The sequence below is a fragment of the Aedes albopictus genome, chromosome 1 (genome assembly GCF_035046485.1).
Source record: "Aedes albopictus strain Foshan chromosome 1, AalbF5, whole genome shotgun sequence".
Taxonomy (NCBI): Eukaryota; Metazoa; Arthropoda; class Insecta; order Diptera; family Culicidae; genus Aedes; species Aedes albopictus.
Genome location: NC_085136.1, coordinates 17,116,213 through 17,142,846, shown reverse-complemented (window position 1 = coordinate 17,142,846; position 26,634 = coordinate 17,116,213). Strand labels below are relative to the sequence as shown.

Genomic DNA, 26,634 nt, shown 5'->3' with positions numbered 1-26,634 from the left:
CACGCCGCAATCCCACGACGAACATATTCTTGATGAAATCGTTCAAAGTGGCACCGAAATCACAGTCGATAGCCAACTTTTTCAGCCGGGTGGCCCACTCCACCACCGACTCGTTGTCGCCTTGACGTGCTTCGAAAAATCTCGAACGCTCTCGAAAAACCACCACCGTTGGGGTAAACCGCTGGCGCATCACTTCGCAGAGCTGGGAAAAGCTTTTGCATTCCGGCTTGTCCGGGAAACATAGATTCTTGATGATCTGGTAGACCTCCAGGGAAACGGAAGTCAGCAGGAACGCAGCTCTCCTCTCGTCGTCGTCCTCGTTGTTAAGGTCGTAGGCTACGAAAAACCGTTCCAAGCGTTCTTGATAAAGTGGCCAGGAATCTCCGACGTTGAACTCCGGGGGCTTCACGTTCATTTTCGAATCTTCTGGTTTTTACCTCGCCGCCAAACTGTGACGTCTTGAATAATAAAAGAGATTTTCAATTTTACTTCTGTTTTATTCTAATGTCACTTATAAACTAACTTTTACATTTTCAGTTTCTGACCAGCGATTGCTGCGATTGAAGTTTTATTACATGGCAACCGTCTTCAGGTCAAATCGCGGTATGTGCCATGCTGCAGGCAGTGGTGCCAATACACCACAATTAGCATCGTCGTAGCTGGTCTCGAACCCACGGAAATCGGATTCGTCCGATTCGTCATCGCTGTCATCCACGTTTGCTGGAATAACGGGTACATAAGGCTTGTTCAAGGAGTTTGGAAGGCTAATAAACGATACTTCCCTGTTGAGGTTCAGCGGTCCGAACCAAGGATCGGTATATTCGCCTCACTCCATTCATATTCACTCCTCTTTGCTGAAGCGAATCAAGAAGGATGCAGCAAACGGCTCGTCGTGATCAAACACGCAACCCCATCACCAGTAGGAAGCGATGAGCCATCTGCTTGACATGAACATTCGTTGCCATTCGTCGCAGTTTGGATCGCAAGCGAATGAATGAATGGCGAATGGTGAAGAATACTGGCGAGCGATCGAAGCGGCTATTATCATAAGTAGAAGAGAATTTCTGCATGTAATGCATACATTTTTACTGTATTGTCGCTGAAATGCTAGATTAGCAAAGAAAATAATTCGAAAACATCAATAACTCGTATGCACAATATCAATCGCATCACTCACGAATCGCATTCGCTTGCGATGCGAATATGGACGAATGAATAATTTCCAAGTGTAGCTTCCCACCGTTCGCCGGAGTTTTCTGTCGTCGCTGACAAGCACACACACGAACTCAAGCGACAACCGTTCGCTGCTGACTGTCTTCGAATGGGGAAGAAGATGAAAAGTGGAAATCAGGAACCCTGGTCCGAACCTCATCCTTTGACAGGAACCTGCAGTGACGGCTGACGGTCAACTTGTCGTTGCTTGGGTCGATGTAACGATACACCTTACGGCGCAAGGCGTACCCAACGAATAACATCTTGCTAGATTTTGCTTCTAATTTTCCTCTTTTCTCCTTAGAGGTCCAAACGTACACCGGCGACCCAAACATTCGGAGATGACTTAGGTTCGGCTTCGTTCCATGCCAGAGTTCGAACAAACTTTTCCTCAGCAGCTTCGTCGACAATCAGTTTTGGAGATAATTTGCTGTATTTACCGCTTCGGCCCACTACCTTACCCTACTAACAAAAAATCCTTCCTGAGACAAACGTGGAGATGCAGCGATTCGCGGTCTTTATAACAACGTTTGTCTTACTAACATTCCCTTCCATCCTCGATGACCGTAAGGACGTGGCCGGCGCCGTTATTGACCTTATTAAAGTTGAGAGCTCTCGACCTGTGTACATTGAGAATAGTAAGCTAGTCCCAAGCCCTATTCATTGGTTCCTTGTGCAATTTCGATTGCTCTGGTCAATCACGGAGTAGCAACTACGAATTGTGCGGTCATCTATGCTCATGCTCATGCTCATGCTCATTTACCGCTTCGGCCCACTACTGCAACGGCGTTCTCGCGTCCAGCAGCAAGCAACGCGCCATTTTGACCAAAGAGCGGTTCTTCCGCTCCGCCTATCCGTTTTGCTGCGGGGTGTAGGCAGTGGTAAACTGTTGTCGAATCCCTTCGGCTCGGCAGAACGCATCCAACGCGTCACTCCGATATTCACCACCCTGGTCGGAACGTATGACCTTCGGTCTTCACCATCTGAACGTATTCCTTGACACGTTGAGACACCTCGGACTTCTTCTTCACGAAATATACAACGGTGCACCGAGTGGTCGTCAATCATGGTGAGGAAATAACGACATCCACCTGGCGTCACAGTCTGCATGGGTCCAAACACATCGGTGTGCACGATATCCAACGGTTGTTTGAAATTTCGGTCTGATTTCTTGGGGAACGCATACCTTCAAGACAGTACTCTTGCTGTTGTCGTCGAGCTCCAGGAAACTTTCTTGATTCGCACACATGTGCGACGTTGCGCCTGAATCGATGATCCACTCATTCGACTTCGCCTCCGACCCCTTCTCTTCTTCTTTATGGCTCGACATTCGCATTGGAACTTTGCCTGCCTCTCTTCAACTTAGTGTTCTTAGAGCACTTCCACTGTTAGGGAACGTTCAAAAATTACGTCCAACATTTGGGGGAGGGGGGGGGGGTCTAGAAAAGTGTGACAGTACGTGTATTGGGTATAGGGAAATTGCGTGACAGAGGGGGGAGGGGGGGTCTAGAAATCCCGAAAAACGATGGACGTAATTTTTGAATCTTCCCTTATTAATTGAAGGGCTTTCTTTACCTACACTGAGGATACTGCAACTCCGAAAATCATACGAATCAACTATGATTTTTTGCCACAAGAATTTCTTGCGAAAATCATAGTTACGAACTATGATTTTGGATTCATAGTGCCAACTATTGTCATACTGTTACTGTATAAATTTCATAACAGTCACGTATGAAAATCATACCCATAACGTATAAAAACTGAAACTATGTCGTATGACTGTCATACATATTTTTATGAAGTATTTTGCACAAATTTAAAAAAATCGCAACCTGGAATCGAACCAGGGACGTCAAGGTTGGCGAGCGCGTGCTTTACTCATACGCCCATCGACGCTTCGGAAGTTGAAGTGGTTAGAAGCCAATAAAAGTTTTGTTGTTCCTTAGCAATGGTGTTTCATAACACATCTTATGATTTTCAAACGATGCTTCTTATGAGATTTTTCATACGACAAATCTTATGGATTTCGCATTTCAAAGTATGAAAAGCATACGAGAACTATGAAACGATGAAAACAATAAAAATTACTGATTCATAAGATGTGAACTATGAAAAACATACGAACAGTATCCTCAGTGTACCATTACATGAATTTGTACATTGTGTGGCAAGTACAATGATACACTATGCCCAGGGAGTCGAGAAAATTTCCCCGACCGGAGCGGGAATCGAATCCGGCGTCTCCAAATTGGCGATCTATAGTCTTAACCACTAGGCTAACTGGAGACCCCGCCGTGAGGAAAGAGTACTCCTGCTTCGTCCGGGTTTCTTGACGAGCCGCTCGCACCCGTGGGCCGTGGTTGGCTTCGAATCTCACGATGACCTTTGCTCTGGGGTATGCTTCTCCTTAAGGGACGTGCATTGCTTCTGATTGTGGCAAAAGTGGCAAAGCATTTTCTTCTGTACTTACCACGTTTGCCTTGAGCACCGAATCCAACACAGTAGTCGAGCAACGTTTCGCTACTTCGTCGTCTACCTTGGACTTGACCAAATCCTATGTCAGCTTCTCCAAAGCCGTGGTCAATGTCGAAAACGATTCCGGTGGACTCCGGAGCACCATAGCTACCTGCAGACTCTTCCTCAGCCCCTCATCAGTCACCGTCAGCCGCTCGAACAGATCTTCCATCTCGAAAATGTGCCGCTCGATGTCCTCGCCGTTGGAGTAGCGTTTGTCTCAGATCCGCTTGAGAATCGACACTTTGGACGTAAGTGTCCCCGTAGCTTCTCCCAGGTCGCTTTTGCCGTCTTGCAGTCCATGATCAGGTTCAGCTGGTTATTCTCCAGCAGGAGGCCAATCGTCGTCCGAGCCTTCTGGTCGCCACCGTTCCACGCTACCCTGGCAGCTTCGCTTGCCGGATTGGCTACGTACGGCATCCACCGGTTCCGCACCAGTAATGTACTGCCACAAATCCTCCCGGATGAGGGGGAATTCCACCTTGGTCTTTCACACACTGTAGTTTTCTCCGGTGAGCTTCTGGATTCCCAAACGTTCCATCTTGAAAAATTAACAATTGTTGATTTTCGTTACTATGGACAACGTCTCTAGCAACGACCCTTAATCTCTTAGAGGTGAATAAAACCCAACTGGTTTGGTTGAAATCGTAAACTAACATTTATTTCCAATTCAAATTCATAAGACTACTATGATTGGTGCACTAACCACCGAGTTGCTTCGATCTCCATCAGTAACATCTGTACCCACCGTATCTCCTGGCGGTTCCGTAGGGCACTGACTTTCCGGATCAATGATGGACCCTGATACCAACGGCAATTCGGATCGAACGAGGGCCCCTAGTTCCATTTTGTGTCATCGTCTGCAACATTTTCAGCGACAGGATTTCGCCGACACGGAACGAGATGAACTGATGACACCGACGACTATCAGAGCGAACCCAAGCAAGAACTGTTGCTGAATCTGACGACAGGAAACGCCTTTGAATATTGACGGTTAGGGCCGAGCAAATGGTCTGTAGAAGACGGGAACTTATCATGACAGCCTGTAATGCCAAGCGTGGAATAGAAGACGCTCGAAGAGGCACAACTCTTGTTATCGCGCGAACTCTCTTTGTCTGCTGTGATTCTAAGATAGGCCACGCACACACATCACGTTCGCATCCTTGAACTCATGAACCTGAATAACGCTGACTTGCTGTGAACAAAAATCCTTGAAGAAGCAGCGCGGAACGTTTACTTTGTTGATTTGATGGTACTGCTCCACCCTCCTTGTCCAAAGTTTGCGTGGTTGCTCCGCAATAGGCCCGTCCTAGTTTGTACCTGTCCGCTAAATCTCCTGCATCAGGATCTTCCCTTGGACGACGAAGTGTGCGATGAATCCTAAGGAATCTTAGACCTTTATCACAATACGCAGGACCTGACGCTTCGTTGGGTGCCGCCTAATCGGCACCTAGAGCTTCCTCCAATGCCTAGTGATTGACAAGGATGGGAACACTCACTTGCAAGGAGTTACATTCACTTGCTGCTTTCTCAGCTCAGAAGCGTGCAGTCAAGAAACGATTTATGGACCACTTTTGCCTTGTGGTTTTGTCTAAAAGTTTGCTGAATAGAGAAGGGGTCGCACACGCAAACCGAAGACGTAAGGGAGCTGCGAAAGCAACTCTCCACTAGGTGAATGTTAATTACACTCACCTCGTGAAGAGTTGCTTTCATAGCTCTGTCAAAAGTGTAGCAAGTGAGTGTAACTCTTTGGAAGTGAGTGTTCCCATCCCTGGTGATTGAATGAGAAGGCATCTTCTGACGAAATCCATATGACGCCCAAAACACGTTCTTATGTTCGGTCTTTGTCTACTGGCAGTGGTTTACTGATCGCTGTACTCATCTCTCCTAGTCGGTCTAGCACTTCCTTCTCGTTGGACAGTATCTTCCCAAACTGGAAACCCGCTGTTGCATGAATATCTTGCACTTGTTGTACCAACTGTACTGCTTCTTCCACCGAGTTGACGCTGTCAAGAAAGTCGTCAACGTAGTGGTTCTTGGGCACTGCTTCCACTGCCCTTGGGTACTGTTCGCTGTAGTTTGAAGCATTCCAGTTCTTCACAAACTGCGCTGAACATGGCTTCTTAAACTTCTTCCTCCAAACTACTTCTCCAAAGAAAGCACTGCGACCTGTCTTCATCACGGATTAGGATTCGGAGGAATGTTTCCCGTATGTCAGAGTACACGGGGACTTTTCCCTGCCTGAAGCGCATGAAAACGTCTACTAGCAGCATATCATTCAAGCAGACTCCATAAGCTTACGCGGCCGCATTCCAAACCATCCGAATTGTACTAGGGCTTCTTGGGATTGATCGCCACTCCCAGCGGTAGATACCAGACACGTCGAGGATCCAGACTGCTAACTTCTTCCTGTGATGGTTTACTGATGTACTGCTTTTGCTGAACAGCTTCGAGCAATCTGCTCGTTCACTCTTCGTCGAAGCTCTGGATCTCTTAACAGACGTTTCTCCAATCCAATGAGTCTGTTCTTCGCCATCTTGTAGCTCTCTGGAAAGTGGATATTGTCCTTTCGCCATAATAAACTAGACTCGATTCTAGATCCTCGGCGGACTGCAGTTGCCTCCTAAATGTTACGCGCTCGTTGATCTTCGTCGGACTCAAGATGCTTCGTGACCACAGCTTCTTCAACGGCGAAAAACTTTTTCATCGAGTCGTAAAGATCACTGTTACTCATCTCCTAATTGCAGAACAGAGCAGCAAAGGATCTAGTTTTCAACAGCAAAGGATGGTTCTTTCTTTGAATCCTTTGAAACGTGTGTTTAACGAATAATTCTTTTAATTAACATTTACCTTCTAAATATAAAATTACACCTTCGATGTGTCCTTTATAATGTCCAGGTATTTCTTGTAGTCCGTAACAAACAATCCCGACGAAATGGAAGACGTTTGTAGACCAAACCTTATCAACTGTTGCTCATGATTTCTGACACTAAAATTATTAGGCATTTACCAAAAAAAAAGTTAAACTTCAACAAAACTTCTCAACTTACCTCGGTTTATCGAAGGCCTTCTTCTTCCGGATCTGCTGCCACCCACTCGCCGTCTTCCTGTTATACACCATCATCCCTCGAACGATCAGATTCAACCCATGCCCCGTCAGTTGATCCTCCCGGAAGCCATCGCTCATGATCACATCGGCCAAACTCAGAACGTCCGCAGCCCCGACGATGTCGTCAATGTCGGTAAACCGGGTGACGTAGTTCGAGTGGATCAGTGATATCATCGCACTCGGTTGCGACACGAAGGCATCGGTCAGATCCTCCGGCGAGTGGTGGAACTTTTTCGATTCTTCGACTGAAAAGACAGATAAAGAAGATAATGAACCGGAACTAAATTCTAAATAAGAATGCTCACATTTTGGATTGAACACACGACCTAACGCATGCATCAGAGTGATGCTCCCATCCCCTCCAACTGACTTCAGCTTCGTTTCCTTTTTCCTTCCCTTCGTGCTTCGCACCCCGGAGGTGTTCAACACCGCCCCTCCTCCGGAAACCATTTCCGTTTCCAGCCGGGGAGCATTCTTCAACGAAGCAAAGTGCACATTCAGCGTCGCACTGCGCAAATCTCCCTGCGAAGACAGGATTATGCTGTCGATCAGTTCCTGCGAAGGCACCCGATAATGCCGTGTCATTTCCGGTCCAACCATGAGCGAAGTGATCCGTTTCAGCGCCTTCTTCATCAGCGTTGTCGAAGCGCTGTTGAACGTGATATGATGAATCCGAAAGTCCTGCAAAACCCCCGGCGGAAACAGATTGTACACAATGTCCAACTTCCGGCTGGATGTGTCCGTCGCAATGAAAATCAACGGCGACGCCCCTGTGTCCTGATAAGCTTCCAGCGACTTCTTCAGCACTTCTGGATCCCGCAGAAACACATTTGGAATGTCCTTCACCAGCAACAGCTTCCGGTCCGAGTGGCCCTCGAAAATCGAACAATACCGGGATGTCTTGTACAGAAACGCATCGAACTGCTCCTTTTGGCTCTCTTTGAACGTAACTTCCTCCCGTGTCCCATTGTCGAAGTCGTAATTATCGTAATAGAACAGATCCACATCAACCGGGGTGGTCCATTCGGATACCTGGTACCCCAGTTCCGCAGCGACCGTCTTGATCGTTGAACCTTTGCCGCAACCCGCCGGCCCGGAAACCAGCAGAATTGCCGCAGGATCCGTCCCCTTAACCCGCTCGTACGTCTTCAACCACTGCTGAACTTCCTCGATCTTCTTGAAGTGAACGGCCAAATCGGCCACAGATTTCGGCGCCAAATCCACTGACCAATCAATCTGGTGCGGATCCGTCACCGCAGGAGGTGAAACATTTTGTCCCGTGCTGGTGCTGCGTTCCAATTTGGTCTTTTTGCTGGCAGGTTCAGTCGGGAAGGGTTTTGGCGACGGCCGTTGGTGGTTCATCGTGACTGAGGAACTGCGCTTTACCGTTGGCGTCTTCGACGTCGGTGGTTCGAAATCGAATGCCGATTTGAACCAGCCTTTGGATTTCTGTGCCGGTGAGGGGAGGGATGAATGTTATGAGTTATGATGATGATAGTTATGAGTACTTACATTTCCGGACATTCCTATGAAATCAAATTCAGATTTTTGGGATTTTTGCACTGCAATTTTCGGACGGTTTGATGGGTGCCCGTTCGAACTGTTTTGAACTCTTTCGTAAACAAAAGTTTGTTTTGACTGCGAGGAGGCTTAGTTGGATTCTGCAGCGCAATACAACAGATCTTGGCACAGATAAAACCGCACAGACAAAATTATGACAAAATCATGACAAAAGTGCAAGACAAAGTGGGAGTTAAGCCAGGAGTTAAGAATTCCGGTGCACAGTTCAGGCCAAACATGTCTAGATTGAGTATAAATAAGGGCGAAAGTAACATGAGAGAGTTCTCTTCAGCGACTCTCTCTTCTGCAGTGACAAGATGCAAATATGGTTGAACTTTTTGGTCATAAATCGCTAGGTTGCGATGCAATCTAGCCCCGAATAAAACGGTATCATACATCAATTTAAAAGTGTATCTGTTATACCCTACCTTTGTATACATGTACCTTGATATTTACATTGCCCCAAATCCTCCCCATATTGAGCCGTTGCGAGTTAGAGTGTAAATCATACAAGTTGAAACCCGTTAGCGAACGGACGCGCGTACGAACCATGTTCGCGGTCGCGGCTGAAAAGCCACCTAATTATTATAACTAAACAAGACTAAAAGTGATATTTAAAAGTGAAATTATCAGTTAGCTGTTGTGGTTATTATTTCTCTCGGCCGTCACAACAGTTCTGGCGACGAGGATGGCGAATCCGGATAACGTTGCTGCTGCTGCTGCCGGTCGCCTTGCTGCTGCTGCCCGTGTTGCTGCTGGTGTTCCGCCACCAAGTTTCGCGATCGACCCCTTCGATCGGCGGAAACTAAAATGGATGCGGTGGATGGAACGGTTGGAGAACGCGTTCGCCATCTTCGACATCAACGAAGAGGAGATGCGGAAAAGTTTGCTGCTGCACCATATGGGCCCCGAAAGCTACGACATAATCTGCGACAAAATCGCCCCGGAGGCGCCCCGTGCAAAAACGTATCGACAGATTATTGACACCTTGGAGGCATTTTACAACCCCACCCCGCTCGAGATCAGTGAAAACTTTCGATTTAAGTGCCGTCGCCAAGGCGACAAGGATGCTGCTTCGCCGGACGAGTCGATTGACGAATATTTGGTGGCGCTTCGACGGATTGCGGTAACGTGCAACTTTGGACAGTACCTGGAAACCGCCCTCCGCAACCAGTTGGTGTTTGGCATCAGGAGAAACGACATCCGAAGCCGGCTGCTGGAGAGAAGGCAGCTCACACTGCAGGACGCTCGCGAGATCGCTGTAAGTATGGAGCTGTCAAAGAAGGGCGGAGCTGAAATCGAAGGTGGCCAAGGTAAGCAGGAGGTCCACAAAGTACAGCACCAACCAGGTAAGCGGAACAAGTCGAAGGTGAAAATAAACGAAGGGGAAAAGCGTTTTACTCCGAGGGGGGCTGGTGCAAGTGATATTAGCTGCTACCGCTGTGGTGAGAAATCTCACCTTGCCAACACCTGCAAGCACAAGCAAACCGAATGCAAGTTCTGTGGCCTGAAGGGACACCTGGAAAGAGTGTGCATGAAAAAATCCGGCTCGAAGGCCAGTGGTGCGCGATCGTCGGGAAAACAAAGTGCCGTGCAAACGAATTTCGTGGACAATTCCGCAAATGACTATAGTGATGCGAAACCCGATGTGCGCGAGGTGTGTTCGGTAAACACCATTTCGGACAATGCGAAAATTTGGATGAAAGTGCGCGTGAACGGAGTACCGATGCGTTTCGAGGTGGACACGGGATCGCCCGTCACCATCGTGAGTGCGAACTGCTGGAAGCAAATGTTCCAGGCAGCGAAACTGCGTCAATGCGATACGAATCTCGTGAGCTATTGCAATACGAACATTAACGTGCTCGGGATAATGGACGCTGGTGTCGAATACGATGGACAGAACTCGCAGTTACCGTTGTACGTCGTGAATTCGGAAAAACATCCGTTGATCGGGCGCGAATGGTTGAGTCGTCTGTCGGTCGATTGGAATGTGCTGCTGCGGAAGGACTACTCGGTGAACGAGATACGGGGAAGTACTTCGGGAAGCAACTGCGGTGCTGCTGATACTGCTGCCGCCGTGAAGGAGGTTCTGCAAAAGTTTCCGAGGGTATTCGAGGATTCCATCGGAAAGATCTCCCGTGTCCAAGCCAACTTGCCGCTGAAGAGTGATGCCCGTCCTGTCTTCCTGAAGGCGCGTAAAATTCCGTTCAACCTGCAGAGTGTGGTCGATGCTGAACTAGACAAGCTAGTTGCGGAGGGAGTTCTCACCAAGGTCAACCAGAGTAATTGGGCGACACCGATTGTGCCGGTGAAGAAATCCAACAACCGGGTGCGCATCTGCGGCGATTACAAACAAACCGTCAACCCCAACCTTGTGGTGGACAGGCACCCACTTCCTACGGTGGACGAGCTTTTCGCCTCGCTCGCTGGTGGGAAGAGATTCAGCAAAATCGACCTGGTGCAGGCATACCTGCAGATGGAAGTTGCTCCAGAAGATCGCGAAATCCTCACACTGAGCACCCATCGCGGTCTGTACCGACCCAACCGCCTCATGTACGGGGTGGCATCTGCGCCAGCCATTTGGCAGCGACAAATGGAGGCATTGCTGCAAGGAATCGAGGGTGTCAGCGTGTTCCTAGACGACATTAAGGTAACTGGACCTGATTACGAGACTCATTTGCGCCGATTGGAGGAAGTTTTGCGTCGTCTGGAGGAGAATGGCATCCGGGTCAACCGAGACAAGTGCGAATTTTTTGCAGAGAAGATAGAATACTGCGGATACCTCATCGACGAAGAGGGGATCCACAAGATCCAGAAGAAAGTGGACGCTATCCAGGATATGCGGAGGCCGGAGAACAAGGACGAGGTACGCTCCTTTGTAGGTCTCATCAATTACTACGGTCGATTTTTCCGGGATCTGAGTACCGTTCTCTATCCTCTCAACAACCTGCTGAAGAACGATGTGCCGTTCGAGTGGAGCAAACAGTGCGAGAAGTCTTTTCAAGCGGTGAAGAGGCAAATGCAAGCGGAAACCTGCCTCGTCCACTATTCCCCCGAATTGCCTTTGGTGCTGGCCACCGACGCTTCGCCATACGGCGTGGGAGCCGTACTGAGCCATATCTACCCAGATGGCTCGGAACGCCCGATCCAGTTTGCCTCACAAACGCTGAACCGTACTCAGCAGGCGTACCTACACGTGGATAAGGAAGCGTATGCGATAATATTCGGCGTTAAGAAGTTCTTTCAATTTCTGTACGGCCGGAGATTCGTTTTGGTTACGGACAATCAAGCAGTGACCAAAATCTTCGGGGAACACAAAGGATTACCTGTGATGTCCGCTCTTAGGATGCAGCACTATGCCACCTACCTGCAATCCTTCGATTACGAAATACGGTTTCGGAAGTCGGCGAGCCATGCCAATGCGGATGCGCTCTCCCGAATCCCGCTGAAGCTGGCGGATGCAGACAACGTCATCGAAGAGTCGGACTTCAGGTATCAGGTATCAGAAGGCCGGCTCCAGAGGCACGTTATCCTCCATTTGGGACATTTGTGCCATCGCCAAAATAACAGCCTATTTCATCATCTACCTGAGGGAAAAGGAAGGAAAAAGGATTTGGATGGGGATAGGGACAGGTAGGGAAATAGGAAAAATACCCTGGAAGAGGGTACTAACGCACAAGCGTACCACAATGGGTTCAAACAGCGCCCTGAAAAGGGCACTGTAATAACGCATAAAGCGAAAGAGAGCCTATAGCTCTTTACCACAGCGGGTTAAGAACAACAGAATATCCTGAAGATTCAGGTTTCTGAAGTCAGTTTCACTTAATAAGTGTTTACCGAATACTCGGAAATGCAGTTGCGCGAAAACTGGACAGTTACATATCAAATGATACGAAGTTCCATAATCGGATTCACAGCTATCACAGGCAAATGAATCAGCTTGCTGAATATTCGCCATGTGATAGCTGAGTCGGCAGTGGCCAGTCAATGCTTTGACCAGCATGCTGCAATTCTGCTTAGACAGATTAGTTAGATACTTCGCCACCCGTAGAGATGGCTCAGCACTATACAATTTGGTTTGACGACATGACTCCAAACTATTCCAATATTGTATGTGTTGAGTGACAGCCCAGGTGTGAATCTGAAGCTTAATCCAACACTTCGATATCGGAATAGCTGGCTCAGGGCCAATGAAGTCATGTAATGCTCCAGAGCGAGCTAACTCATCAGCCAATTCATTTCCAGCGATGGAAGAATGACCAGGTACCCATAGAAGGTGAACAGCGTTTGCTGAATTCAGCTCCTCGATTTGAGTTCGACAAGCGATAACTATCTTCGACCTGGAGTTGGCCGAAGCAAGTGCTTTAATAGCAGCCTGGCTATCTGAACAGAAGTATATTACTTTGCCCATTACGTGCTGCTGAAGTGCTGATTGCACTCCGCACATAAGAGCAAAGATTTCGGCCTGAAAAACGGTACAGTGTCTACCAAGTGAATAAGACTGATACAGCCTTAGCTCACGAGAATAAACACCAGCACCTGCTCGACCTTCGAGAAGGGAGCCATCAGTGTAACATACGATGCCGTCTGAAATACTTCTTTCCAGATAACCAGATGTCCACTCTTCCCGGGAAGAGAATTTCGTGGAAAATGTCATATATGGAAAATTACAAGCAATTGTAAGATCACTTGGAGCAAGGACAATTTTGTCCCAATTCACCAAGAGTGGAAACAACGAGGTGTGTGTTGAACTGCGGTTCACAGGAGTTTCCTCTAGTAGACCGAGTACCCGTAACCGGTAAGTGCAAGAAAGGGCTTCTTGTTTGAGATGAATGTGTAGTGGGGCAACGTCAAAGAGAACTTCTAGCGCTGCCGTAGGAGTTGAAGAGAACGCTCCAGACATCGCCATTAAGCACATCCTTTGGAGATGGCCTAATTTTGATTGGACCGTTCTCACTTCACCCTTTTGCCACCACACAAGACATCCATAAGCCAATATTGGCCGAACCACAGTTGTGTAAATCCATTTGATATACTTGGGTTTTAGACCCCAAGTTGTACCAAAAGTACGCCGGCATTGCCCGAAGGCCATACAAGCTTTCTTGATTCTGAACTCAATGTGAGGTGTCCAGGAAAGCTTGGAATCAAGAATGACTCCAACGTACTTTACCTGTTCAGTCACATCGATTTCAGAATCAAAGAGACGCAAAGGTCGAACGCCATTACGGTTTCGCCTTTCCGTGAAAAGAACAATAGATGTTTTACTCGGATTAACCGAAAGGCCATATTGGCGACACCAACCCTCAACTACCTGAAGGGCGTTTTGCATCAGGTCGAAAAGGGTGCTGATGCACATACCAACTAACAATGTTAGGTAGTCGTCGGCAAAACCATAAGTAGGAAAACCGCTATTATTGAGTTGCCTCAATAGCGTATCTGCTACGAGATTCCACAAAAGCGGTGATAAGACTCCCCCTTGGGGGCATCCACAAACACTCAATTTCCTAATCCCTGCTAGACGCAATGTCGAGAAGAGATATCGGTTTTTGAGCATTTGGTGAATCCAATTGGAAATCATTGGAGATATACCATGACTCCGTGCGGCTTCCAATATGGCATCAAAAGGCACGTTGTCAAAGGCACCCTCGATATCTAAGAAAACACCCAAACAAGATTGCTTTTGAGCGAATGCTTTCTCGATATCGTAAACAACCTTGTGTAAAAGAGTCACAGTGGACTTACCAGATTGGTAGGCATGTTGGTTCACATGAAGAGGCACGTTGGCCAGATGAACATCACGGATATGATGATCCACAATGCGTTCTAAGCATTTCAGAAGAAAAGAGGTCAAACTGATAGGTCTGAAACTCTTTGCTTCTTCATACGACGCACGACCCACTTTCGGAATAAACTTTACAGTAATATCCCTCCAGGATTTGGGAATATACCCTGTAGCAAAACTGCAAACAAGTAGTTTTTTCAAAACATGTTTGAAATAATCAAATCCCTTCTGAAGCAAAATAGGGTAAATCCCATCTGCCCCAGGAGATTTGAAAGGAGCAAAGCTATTAAGAGCCCACTCAATCGATTCTATAGTTACAATACTCCGAGCCGAAGCTAAAGAATCATAACTACAAGAAAAGACATCAGGATCATCCGAAGATGTAATATCCACACATCCAGGGAAGTGTGTGCTGAATAAGCATTCCAGAACTTCCTCATCAGAGGAAGTCAGATCGCCATTTGGCAAACGAAGTTCGTTCACCCGGAAATCCTTAGATTTCGCAAGGATTTTGTTTAACCGACTGACTTCACTCAAGCTGGAAACATTTGTACAAAGGTTTTTCCAGCCGGATCGTTCAGCAGACCGGAGAGCTTTCCTGTAGGCCTTGCGAGCCGACCTGAAAGCCTCCGAACCAGCCGAACGTCGTCTGTTCCAACTCTTTCTACATTGTTTCCTGAGTTTCGCCAGATCAGAGTTCCACCAAGGGGTTCCTCTTGTGATCTTCACAGACCGTAGAGGGCATGCTTCTTCAAAAGCTTCCATGATGAAGGTCGTTGTAGTATCAACGGCATCATCTAAATCACTTGGAGTGTCAATGGATGGTGAATATCCATGAAATTTGGCTGCAACCAAATCAGTATAAAGATCCCAGTTTGTTGACCGAGGATTCCTGAGACGCAATGTTTGCGAAGTAACATTTAAACGTTCAAAAAAGATATAGCGATGGTCAGATAAAGATTCTTCATCTGACACATGCCAATTGGTCAGCTCGTGACTAATTCTGCTAGAGCAAAGCGTTATATCTAACACTTCCTCTCTAGCAGATACCATGAAGGTTGGGCGGTTGCCTATGTTAAGTAATGCAAGATCTGTACTACTTAAGTACTCCATCAAGCTGGAGCCTCTCAAGTTAATGTCTGAGCTGCCCCAGATGATATGGTGAGCATTAGCATCACTGCCAACAATTAGCGGAAGGCCTTTTGAAGTGCAGTATGCGATGACTTGTTTGAAAGCATCCGTAGGGGATGGTTCATCATGTGGTAAATACACAGAACAATAGACGTATTTCCTGTTGAGGTTTCCAACAGATACATCAATTGTGATAGCACATACATCTCTGGTGGTTAGTTCAGAGATGAGTGTAGCAACTATTGCGTTGTTGACAAGCACACAGGCTCGAGGCATGACACGCGAGTTTGCCATTTCATGTTTACTGAAAGTGGCAAACACCGGGTTCACAAGGTTTCCTAGATAGAAATTTCCCTTACGAAAGTAAGGTTCTTGTACCAAGGCCACTTGGGCTGTACCATTTTGCATAAATCTGCAAAGATTGATCGTTGCTGTTCTTTTATGCTGAAGATTGATCTGAGCTATCCTAACCGTAGCCACTACCCAAACTAGGTAAGATTAAACTCTTCGCAACAGCAGCACAACAAAGAACAGCAACAATAAAACCAAATCGGTATCGATTGGAAAACGCCAAAGGCGAGGATACACAGAATACACTGTGTAAATCGCATAATGCGAAACCATATAGGTGAAAATTTAAACTAATTAACAACATCTTCATAATCCCGCCCTTATTTAGCCTCAAGTGAGACTAAAGAAGGGCAGCTGATTGTCTCGGAGAAACACAAGGTCCACTGCACCATTGCTCCGGTTAGCGCAGTAAGGGCTACATACTGTGGAGGGCGCCCTGGTACTCCACAGGCTCCGTTAGCGGTTAGGTTTTTATTAGACCCCCCTAGCCATTCATTCCTAGGCACGGTAAGCATAAAGCCGCATCACACCATGAATTAGGGGTCACCTGTTGGTGGATTCTTACCACCGGAACAGGCGGTCCGTAGTGTTATTCTTAGCCAGTTGAGACAATCGCTACCGACACTACACAGCTATCTAGGCTGATCGAGAAAAGAAGTTAATATTGATGATCAACTTCATACGGACTCGAGAAGTCTTTTCAAGCGGTGAAGAGGCAAATGCAAGCGGAAACCTGCCTCGTCCACTATTCCCCCGAATTGCCTTTGGTGCTGGCCACCGACGCTTCGCCATACGGCGTGGGAGCCGTACTGAGCCATATCTACCCAGATGGCTCGGAACGCCCGATCCAGTTTGCCTCACAAACGCTGAACCGTACTCAGCAGGCGTACCTACACGTGGATAAGGAAGCGTATGCGATAATATTCGGCGTTAAGAAGTTCTTTCAATTTCTGTACGGCCGGAGATTCGTTTTGGTTACGGACAATCAAGCAGTGACCAAAATCTTCGGGGAACACAAAGGATTACCTGTGATGTCCGCTCTTAGGATGCAGCACTATGCCACCTACCTGCAATCCTTCGATTACGAAATACGGTTTCGGAAGTCGGCGAGCCATGCCAATGCGGATGCGCTCTCCCGAATCCCGCTGAAGCTGGCGGATGCAGACAACGTCATCGAAGAGTCGGACTTAGTCGAACTGCACCAAATCGAAACCCTTCCACTTACTGCTGCGGAGTTGGCACAAGCAACTGCTGAGGATTCCTCTGTGAAGAAGCTGATACAAGGAGTCAAATACGGTGTCCTCGTCGATGGCAAGGTCCGGTTCGGAATCGACCAGAGCGAGTTTGCAATGCAATACGTATACGAGTGTACGTGCCGCCGTCTCTTCGGAAGCGAGTCCTTGAGGAGCTGCACTCTACGCACTTCGGAGCAACGCGAACCAAGTCACTGGCAAGAGGCTATTGCTGGTGGAATGGAATGGAAAGTGCTATTGAGGAGATGATCGCCAATTGTGTTGAATGCCAGTCGGTGAGGCGTGAACCAACGAAGATGCCGTTACACTGCTGTGAAGCTCCTACTGCGCCGTTCCAAAGGGTCCATGTGGACTTTGCGGGACCATTCATGGACACATACTTTTTCATTCTGGTCGATGCCTTTACCAAGTGGCCGGAGGTGCGAGTATGTAGTTCAATCACTGCTGACAGTACTATCCGGATGTGTCGTGAGATGTTCAGCACTTTTGGAGTACCGTCGGTGCTCGTCAGCGATCACGGTGTCCAATTTACGTCCGAACAATTTCAACAATTCCTGCGAATGAATGGCATCGTGCATAAGATGGGAGCGCCCTACCATCCTGCTACAAACGGGCAAGCGGAGCGGTATGTGCAGACACTGAAGCAGAAGCTGAAGTCGCTGAAATGTACAAAGGCACAGCTGAACGTCGAACTCTGCAACATATTGCTAACATACCGGAAGATGATACATCCTGCCACCGGTCAATCACCTGCGATGATGATGTTTGGCCGGCAGATACGATCGAGAATTGACCTGATGCTACCGAAGAACGAAGTCGTGGATGCGAAGAACCATACAGTGCGAGAGTTCAATGATGGCGATCGTGTACGTGTTCGGGACTTTCTGTCTACGGACAAATGGAAGTTCAGCAAGATTGCGGAAAAAGTTGGAAAACTTCGGTACGCTGTCCGCCTGGATGACGGGCGGTGCTGGGAGCGTCACATTGACCACATCGTCGGTGTGGGCGCTTACCTTCCGGATACATCACCGAACAGTGCCAGAAACGAAAATGGGAACCGTTACAGTCCGGAAATAGCTGCTTCTCTATCGACAGTAGCGACTCCCGAACGATCCGTGAGTTCATCAACGTCTTCATCAAGTGCTCCGGTCTGTGCTCCGGAGACGCCAGCTGGTCGACGACCGGCACTGCCTGATCCTGTCCAAGAACCGGAGGAAGGACCTCCGAATCCCAGGCTCACACCAGTTGCCGCGCAAGTGGCTACACCACCCTTGAGACGATCCACCAGGGTGATCAAGGCTCCAACAAGATTGAATTTGTAACTTTTCTTTGCAATGTAATTTTCTTTTGTAACGAGCTCGAAGAACTTTCTTTTTACGAGAGGGAGAGATGTTATACCCTACCTTTGTATACATGTACCTTGATATTTACATTGCCCCAAATCCTCCCCATATTGAGCCGTTGCGAGTTAGAGTGTAAATCATACAAGTTGAAACCCGTTAGCGAACGGACGCGCGTACGAACCATGTTCGCGGTCGCGGCTGAAAAGCCACCTAATTATTATAACTAAACAAGACTAAAAGTGATTAATAAAAGTGAAATTATCAGTTAGCTGTTGTGGTTATTATTTCTCTCGGCCGTCACAACAGTATCATTTTCTGATCATACGTGTTATCGTAAACTGGATGATAAACACATGATACAACAAATTATATTAATGATAGCAGTTACCATTATCGATGTTTTAATGATAGACTGAATGGGTTGTTAAGTATCGTTACCATTCAAAAATGCCATTTTTCTCAAACAAATATTTTGCGGAATTATACATGTTATGATTACTTTATCATCGGCATTATGATACAACGAATAATAAAAACAAAACCGAAATATTTCATCAAATCTGTTTTGCCGACTGAAAAAAGCACACCCCTGCGGGCATTTGTCGAGCACTGTCAAATTTGTCTACGATTATGTGAATGATTGTTCAGTTTCTTGTTTTTTTTATTAAGTATTTTGTTAAAGCGGGAATCGAACTGTTATGTGATTTCGGATGTTGCTTCCACTACTCCTTGCGCGGTGCTTATTCACTACTCCAAATCGGATCAGTGCTCGCGGTTGCTTCAAATGTATAGATGTTCTTCGCCTGGAGAAGCGGTTAGGAAAGATTTGGAATTACAGAAGTTTGTGATACGAGAATCCTCTAGTGTAATGAGAAACCTTTGGAGTTTAGTGCCCGGTATCAACAACCGATCGACCTTTGACCAAAAGTTCGACTTTTGCATGCTGGGCTACCCCCAGGTGAGTGCTGGTGAGTTTTCAAGAGAATTTTTCAAGGAATTTGCAATTAATAGTCCTCAACGGCTGCTGCTGACGCGCAGAAACAAAAGACATCAAAAGAAGCAGAAATTTGCTACAAGGTGATATTCGTTAGAACCCAGAAGTGGGAATTTCAGCAACTAAGTTACACAAATGGATTTATTTTATAAATTCCAAGACGATTGCAATGATTAAACATCGTAAAATCTCGTCAAGAGTGCTTTTGTTTGCCGACCGTACAAAAAACATATTATTAAAAATGATTAATTCACTATTGGACGTATCATTATCATAAGTAATATGATATCTGAAAAATATTGAATAATGCCAATTTGCCAACCTCAATAATCCAATGTTTAAACTATTACACCATTTATAATAATCATTCCACGAACAAATATCTTATGATATGAACTATTCCATTGATCGTATTTTTCAATGCGGGGCGTCTAAGTGTAAAAAAGTTCGATTAAATTTGCATCTTGTCACTTTAATTTGCAGAAGAGAAAGTCGATGAAGAGAACTCTCTCATGTTACTTTCGCCCTTATTTAAACTCAATCTAGATGTCTAAAGGTCCTATCTGCAGAAGAGAGGCTCTCTTTGGTTTCCCTCTCTTTCGTTAATATCTCAGCTGTTTATTTGTACACGAAAAGAAATTCAATGATATTTTCTATAAAGATCAATTAATATTCGTTATTAGATACGCTGTAATTAATTTCATTACATCAACTAATTATGTTCATACAAAAACTTATTATTAGCCATAACATTGACTTATAACATGAATAAGTTTTGTGTTATGGCTGAATAGTATAACCACATACAAACAGACGTAACACCTTGAACGATTTTTATGGAAATCCATCGCCCAGTTCACACTACCATCACCTGGTGGAAAAGTTGCACGAATCACTATGTTGTGCCATATCATCAACAGAAGGCGCTAATGTGAAACGTCAAACGTATAGAAAAACGATGCGCGCGCCTCTGGTTGTGAAAGCCACAACTATGAAAATTTAAAATGATCGTTAAAAGCGTGGTCGATGGAAATTTCGCAAGTGTTACGTCTGTTTGTCTGTGGTATAACCACAGCCACTACCTAATGAATGATCGAAATACAACTCAATATTCTCAAACACCATTCATCCAAACCAGTGCATCGGCCAGGTCGGTCACGTCGGGAAATTCGGGGTACAATCACCCCATTTGCCCAAGCCATCTGTGTCGGTCAGGAACCAATCACCACGTCGAAGGATCCGGTGAGCAACCATCCCATTCGCCCAAGATACCTGTGTCGGTCAGGGACCGATAACTGCTCCCGATGTCGAGTACACAAGCTCTCCCATCCATCTCCGTTAAGTGTTGGTTCCCATTGGCCGAGTACGGGCTCAAACCAACCGATCCCGAGCTGGCCCGGAGAGAAGACTCAGGCCACATGTTAGTGCAGAAGCAGCCGTGTGGGGGTGAGGGCCAACGCGAAGAAAAAAGAGTGTACGGCAGCAGTGGGTACAATCATTCCTCTCGTTTCGCGTTGTTTTTTTGCTTCCCCGGAACGTAATCTGTAAATAAAGATCATTTTTAATTTCTCGTTGTCATGGTCACTAGATTGGCGAACTCAGTCCACTCAGTCTTGCTTCGATGAAAATGGGCGGAGCAAACTGACATTGAAAGCGTGGCGTCATAATCACCAGTATTGGGCGGTTTTACTGGGGGAACGACTGGCGTCACAACAAATTCGCCAGTTTCGTATTGATTGGTATAACATTCTCCTAATATATTTTGTAAGGTTTGGTTTTGAAAACTTGAACCACTACAAACAAACGGTGCCGTCGTCAACGGAGGAAGGAGGAAGCCATTTTGGTACCAATTTTTATTTTGCAAACCTCTGCATAAAACCAGTTGAAAATCACGGTATGTATAATCATTAAATTATCTTTACGTCTATGCTATAGCGCATAAAACTTTCCTATTTGACAGAGTATTCCGAAAAATCGTCATGGACACTGTCCGGAACAGCGAAATCATCGTTTCCAGAGCCTCATCATGACCACTGGCTGCCTGTCGCGCCCGCCCAGCAGTATTGGATATGTGCACCCTATCCAGCAAAACCAAATGTTGATGAATAGGAGCAGCATCAGTAGCACCATGATGGACACCGAATCGTTCTTCAATTCCCGGAACAGTCACTGCCTAACCACGTTATCGACGCAATTCAACGGTGGTATCTCATTATTCGACTCGAACACCGTCTCCAAAAACTTCAACAGTCAGGAACTATTAGTAGGCAAGGTGCAGCCACTTCAACCCCTCGATCCGTACGAAAACCGGAGAAACGGCCCTCAGAAGGCCCTGATATAAAATCGCAATCGAGATCATAATGCTTTGCCGGACCTTTCTTTTCAAATGCGATATGTTAGCGCCAAATAAAATATCAAATAAAACAGTAATGTGTTAATAGGGCTCAAAACTTTGTTATTTTTATTTTAAAAAATAATAAAAAAAACAGTAAAATATTCAGAATCTATATCAAAATATACGATTATAGCATTTATTTGGTTTGAGCAATACATACTATAACACGTCTAATATTATTTATTACAAATAAGGTATGGTATTCATAAGTCGAACTTATAATTTTTATTCATCGAGTGTTATGATTTATGTTACACTATCAAATAAGTTTTAAAAGAAAAACGAAATGGCAAAAATGTATAACATTTTCTTATACAGGGGATAGACAAAATGATCGGGACAGGCAAAATTTACACTTTTCAAAAAATGTTCATTTAGCTGTGACTTTTCGAAAAAAGCATCAAATATTCTCAAATTTTCACTGTAAATTGATCAACTAGTTATGCATTAGTGGACAAAATTTGGAAAAGATCGGGCTATTCTGCACAAAGTTATAAGCATTTTAGAAAAAAGGTAGAATTATCCGATGGCCAACTTTGAGTTGTTATATTGTGGATTTAGCACCAAATTGGTGTCGGAAGTAACTTCATTGACTTCCGCTGCCTTTCCTACAAAGTCCAAATAAAGTCGTCCATGTCCCTTACATTGGTGTGAAATTTCGGGGTTCATGATGTACTAGACCAAAAAAATATAATACCTTCGTATAATAATACCTTGTACTTTTCTACAAATAAAAAACCTAGTACTCCGCTGATGTTGCTATGAGCAACTAACTACTGTTTATACAAATATAAACAGAAAAAAATATCAGACTCTGGTGGGTAACGTATGAATTGATCATTTTCTTGCAAGAATTTCACATTTATTTTGAATTTTAGGATACGGAAGTGGAAATGATAGATGCCAAGAAACAAGCTACTGCACTTATATCGCAGACAATCTCCAATACGTCGGAACATATAGCCAAGCCCATATCCTAATTCCTAACATAAGTTCTCGATCTTATGCAGTAGGAATTTAGGGCTGTCGGATTGACGTTCTCCTCACTAGTCAGACTGAAGCCACCCTGGGTCATGGCAGGGCGTTATTAGAAGCATAACATGGTTGAAATGAGGATGTGATTCAGGGTCCGACAGTGGTTTGGCCTGGTGTTAAAAATAATCCTTTATCTGCTATTGTGCTAAGTCCAAGCCCCACCAGTATTTCGATTCACGAGAAGCTATTGAAGTAGAATGCTTTGAATTACATAATATAGTATATCCAGTAATAAAACCCATCTACTTCATTGTTAAACCAACAAATCGATTCCCAATTACTGAGTTTCCGATTCCACTTCCGCCGTATCGGTTGGTTTTTGAATAATTCGCCGCAGCAGATTCTTGCTAAGCCACACCGGTCGGATCTTCTCCATCTGATAAGCTTCTCCTACCAAAACTCCTCCGGTTGTTCTTCCCTTTCCCAATCGTACAGAGTCACCATGTCATTGTCGACCTGTCGACCAGCTCCAGACTCAGCTTGTTTGACTCTTAGCCTCATTGTTTTCCTCGCGAACTTTTTAGTACCGTTCAGAATCCGAACAAAGGCTCTTATTCACCGTGTCACGGTGCTTCGGAACAGCCCACAAGATTCCATAGTTGATCAGGTGGTTCAGGCTAAAGCTTCTCTCTGGCTCCACCCGATCTCGATCGGCTTCAGTTCCGACTAACGCTAAAGCACCAGTTGGGGGAGAGGGACCAGCCGCCAGGAAATCCGAACTGACTGGAAAAAAAAAGTTCGAATCACTCCAGAGCGAAACACTCCGACCCACAAACCGGGACTCGTGTATCGTACTTTTATGAGGATCTAGCTCTAGATTTACAAGCGATTTAAAGTAGTCAATCGGATTAGAAGTCTGATAACTTTAAGCTGACCAATAATGCTCAGATAAATCAAAAGTGATGTAAAAAGCCTAAAATCTTTGTGAACAACTGCGGATTCGAAACGCTTTTCAGCGAGCTAATCATGACACATTGAAAATAGTTTGTTGTCATGAGCTACTACATCATCGTGTGTATAGTAGACAAAGTTAGTAATAAATGAGGTAGTCAGCCAAACGTCAAACTTGGGTACCGGGGACCAAATGTAGTACTAGAAGTGGTACCCAGTCTGAGCCCGAGTGCTACGACTTAATTTGGACTTTGTTTCCTATGCATTCAACATAACGTCGGAAATAGTGCGCTGTATACACTGAAAAAAAGGACATAGTAACGGTGACCAAACCGAGGGTGAAATTAAAACAACTTTACTACTTGATTTTGGTAGACCATGTTTTATTTTTGAAACTACCATGTGCAGGGTTCAATTTACCATGTCATTTTTTATTTACATTTTATGGTATTTTCAAGTCTGTTTTCATAGTTCATTTTACCATGCGTGTGACAAGCGGCATGGTAAGTTTGACTATCGTAATATGGTTCAATTAACTATGCGCGTAGTTCAGCAGTAGTGTCATTCATTTTTGTTTACGTTTAAAAATAAACTGTAGATGAATAAAAAAAATCAAGTTTATTAATTTTTAACCAAATAAAACTTATCATAAATATAATAAACACGAGAATAAATACTTAAACAACAATTTTCCGGGGGACGTTGGGGCAGTGTTTTCTTGGTCATCATCAGCGGAGCTATTTAAAGTACTCGCTCCCAGCGTAGTTTTTCGGTCCGGATGATGTTTCTGGAGGATGCCTAGTGGAAGTGGGTGACGTTGTCCGGAAAATTATACAGACGGGTACTAAGTTGGAGAAATGATAGTCTATCCGGAACTTTCATCGGAAGGTCCACTGTATCGAATGGGATGTTCTGCTGTTCGATGGTAGGAGGTTTATCTGGAATCCTCTTGGTGAAGCATGCGCTAGCTGGAAAAAGTAACGAATGAAAAATACCAGAAAATTTATCCTTCATTACGGCTCATACTTCATTTCCATTTTGATGATTGGCAGCGGATTTTAAACGATGAAAAGCTTTTCGAAGTTGCATTTCCGATGCCAAAAGCGGAGTTCTCCATCAAGTTTTGCTGTTGCTTATTATCTCCGGAACAAAACCACTAAGCAAATCGATTTAGAAACTGCGGTTCGTTGGCAAAGTAGTTTTTTATGCCGGAAGGATACGGTACGGTTGGTGGCCAAGTTCTGAAATGAACAAATAGAGTTTACTAGCTTAATCAGAGATCGATGAACGATTTGCTTACCGTGAACACTTTGCCCCAATTTTACCAGCAGCTGCAAAATTCCTCAAAGAAAATATGGTTACAGAAATTGCGTTTTACGTTTAGTCACATTGAATGAAAAACCATGGAACATGTTGAAACTTACCATGGAAATATAAGAGGTAAACTCAAACATGGTTCTGACAAACACGAAAGATTTGTTTATGGGAACTATTTTTGATGATACCAATTACTATTCGGTTGGCTGTTAGATCATAGTAAATTTGAACAGAAACATCGTAATTATCATCGAAACCATGGTTATCATTACTATTTTTGGATATGGTAAAATTGAACATGGTTGAATGGTTCAGATTACTCTAAAATTTATTTCAGTGTAGTAAATCTGATGCTCTATACAGCGCACTACTTCCGACGTTATGTTTAACGCATAGGCAAGGCAGCGGAAGTCAATGAAGTTTCTTCCGACACCAATTTAGTGCTAAATCCACAATATCTCCGGATTCAATGAACCGAATGTAATGAAATTTTGACCATTTATGACTTATATAATGAGCTTTGAAAAACTTTTGAATCAACTTGAAATTATTAACAAGAGAAAAAGTTATAGCGATTTCATTTATTTTACGATTTTTCAGTGAATTGGTCTATTTTTCATATGCATCCCATTACTTTTTTAATGAGTTGCCGGCTATATTAATACTTTATATCAAATCATATTTATATTCAAGACAAATAGAAGGAATTTAAGTGAACTATAATTAGCATCTTGAATTTTTAAACGATGATGAAATTTAAGAAAATTTGATGTATTATTAGAAAAATAATCTAATCTTTATAATTTTCTTCCGTGTTAAGAATTATAAGTTAAGTCAAAAGTTTTTCAAAGCTCATTATATAACTCATAAATTGTCAAAAAATCATTGCATTTGGTTCATTGAATTTAGAGATATAACAACTCAAAGTTGGCTATCGGATAATTTTACCTTTTTCTAGATTCTTTATAACTTCGTGCAGAATAGCCCGATCTTTACCAAATTATGTCCACTGATACACATCTGGTTGATCAACTTACAGTGAAAATTTGAGAATATTTGATGCTTTTTTCGAAAAGTTACAGCTATTTGAAATTTTTTCGAGAAGGGAAAATTTTGCTTGTCCCGATCATTTTGTCTATCCCCTGTACATTCAATATGGAATTTTTTATTCGTGTAATATTTGTTGTTATGTAAACAAATTTCGCCTTTGAAAAACCAAAGAATTCATATTTCTCGGTAACATTTTTCTCCTGCATTTACAGATACTAATAGCCACATAAATTGTGAACGATTTATGGTATGGATCATTAGCGTAGTTCAAAAAATCGTTTTTGCTCCACACCGCTTATTCGATTCATAACCAGATTCTAAGTCTTCTCCCAAAAATTGAGCTGATTTGGTTGAAAATTGTGAGTGCACAAGCCCTTCAAAGTTTGTATGGGAATTACTATGGGAAAAGGACGTTTTTCATTCAATTGACCGTAGCATTTTTCCAAGTGCCCTAGAGTGTTAGTTGGCCCTTGGTGCTCCTAGGCTACTCTATCAGCTACAACTTTGCCGAATACCACATCCAAATCGGACGTCTCATTACCTAACCCGTATTACCTAACAAATAGATTGGATACGAATGTACTATGAAATATAGGCTTGAGATTATATATACCTAATTATGAATGTATGTTAAACAATACATCATCTTGCCGCATGAAATAAAATTCCCACAGTTCGCTCGTTCTCGAGATAC

The 26,634-nt window shown here is 44.6% G+C and overlaps 3 protein-coding genes and 1 long non-coding RNA gene across 4 annotated transcripts; 2 read left to right on the top strand and 2 right to left on the bottom strand.

The window, feature by feature from the left end:
* Positions 1-6,547: 6,547 nt before the first annotated feature.
* On the bottom strand, positions 6,548-8,464 carry LOC109431107 (cell cycle checkpoint protein RAD17). The gene is made up of 4 exons (XM_019707276.3): positions 8,351-8,464; positions 7,144-8,287; positions 6,780-7,083; positions 6,548-6,718 (listed from the first exon to the last, which is right to left on the bottom strand). The coding sequence occupies exons 1-4, from the start codon at positions 8,360-8,362 to the stop codon at positions 6,595-6,597; spliced, it is 1,584 nt and encodes a 527-aa protein (XP_019562821.2). The 5' UTR covers positions 8,363-8,464; the 3' UTR covers positions 6,548-6,594.
* Positions 8,465-9,086: 622 nt separating this feature from the next.
* Positions 9,087-17,164, top strand: LOC134288068 (uncharacterized). Its single transcript, XM_062851758.1, has 2 exons — positions 9,087-11,897; positions 16,358-17,164. Exons 1-2 carry the CDS (start codon positions 9,087-9,089, stop codon positions 17,162-17,164), a joined length of 3,618 nt encoding a protein of 1,205 aa, XP_062707742.1.
* Positions 17,161-18,237, top strand: LOC115256797 (uncharacterized protein K02A2.6-like). Its single transcript, XM_029855758.2, has one exon. It carries the CDS (start codon positions 17,161-17,163, stop codon positions 18,235-18,237), a length of 1,077 nt encoding a protein of 358 aa, XP_029711618.2.
* A 5,698-nt stretch (positions 18,238-23,935) lies between these two features.
* LOC115256519 (uncharacterized) lies at positions 23,936-24,958 on the bottom strand. The gene is made up of 2 exons (XR_009995950.1): positions 24,600-24,958; positions 23,936-24,541 (listed from the first exon to the last, which is right to left on the bottom strand). It is a non-coding gene; the product is annotated as an uncharacterized LOC115256519 (long non-coding RNA).
* Positions 24,959-26,634: the final 1,676 nt, after the last annotated feature.

What these genes read in the sequence shown, in the direction of transcription:
- LOC109431107 (XM_019707276.3), bottom strand. An exon ending in TCGTGTGTTCAATCCAAAAT is followed by an intron (nt 7,084 to 7,143) that starts GTGAGCATTCTT and finishes CTGTCTTTTCAG; the next exon opens with TCGAAGAATCGAAAAAGTTC. An exon ending in AAGGCCTTCGATAAACCGAG is followed by an intron (nt 6,719 to 6,779) that starts GTAAGTTGAGAA and finishes TAATAATTTTAG; the next exon opens with TGTCAGAAATCATGAGCAAC.
- LOC134288068 (XM_062851758.1), top strand. Translation starts at nt 9,087, where the DNA reads ATGGCGAATCCGGATAACGTTGCTGCTGCTGCTGCCGGTCGCCTTGCT. An exon ending in AGTCGGACTTCAGGTATCAG is followed by an intron (nt 11,898 to 16,357) that starts GTATCAGAAGGC and finishes GGACTCGAGAAG; the next exon opens with TCTTTTCAAGCGGTGAAGAG.
- LOC115256797 (XM_029855758.2), top strand. Translation starts at nt 17,161, where the DNA reads ATGATCGCCAATTGTGTTGAATGCCAGTCGGTGAGGCGTGAACCAACG.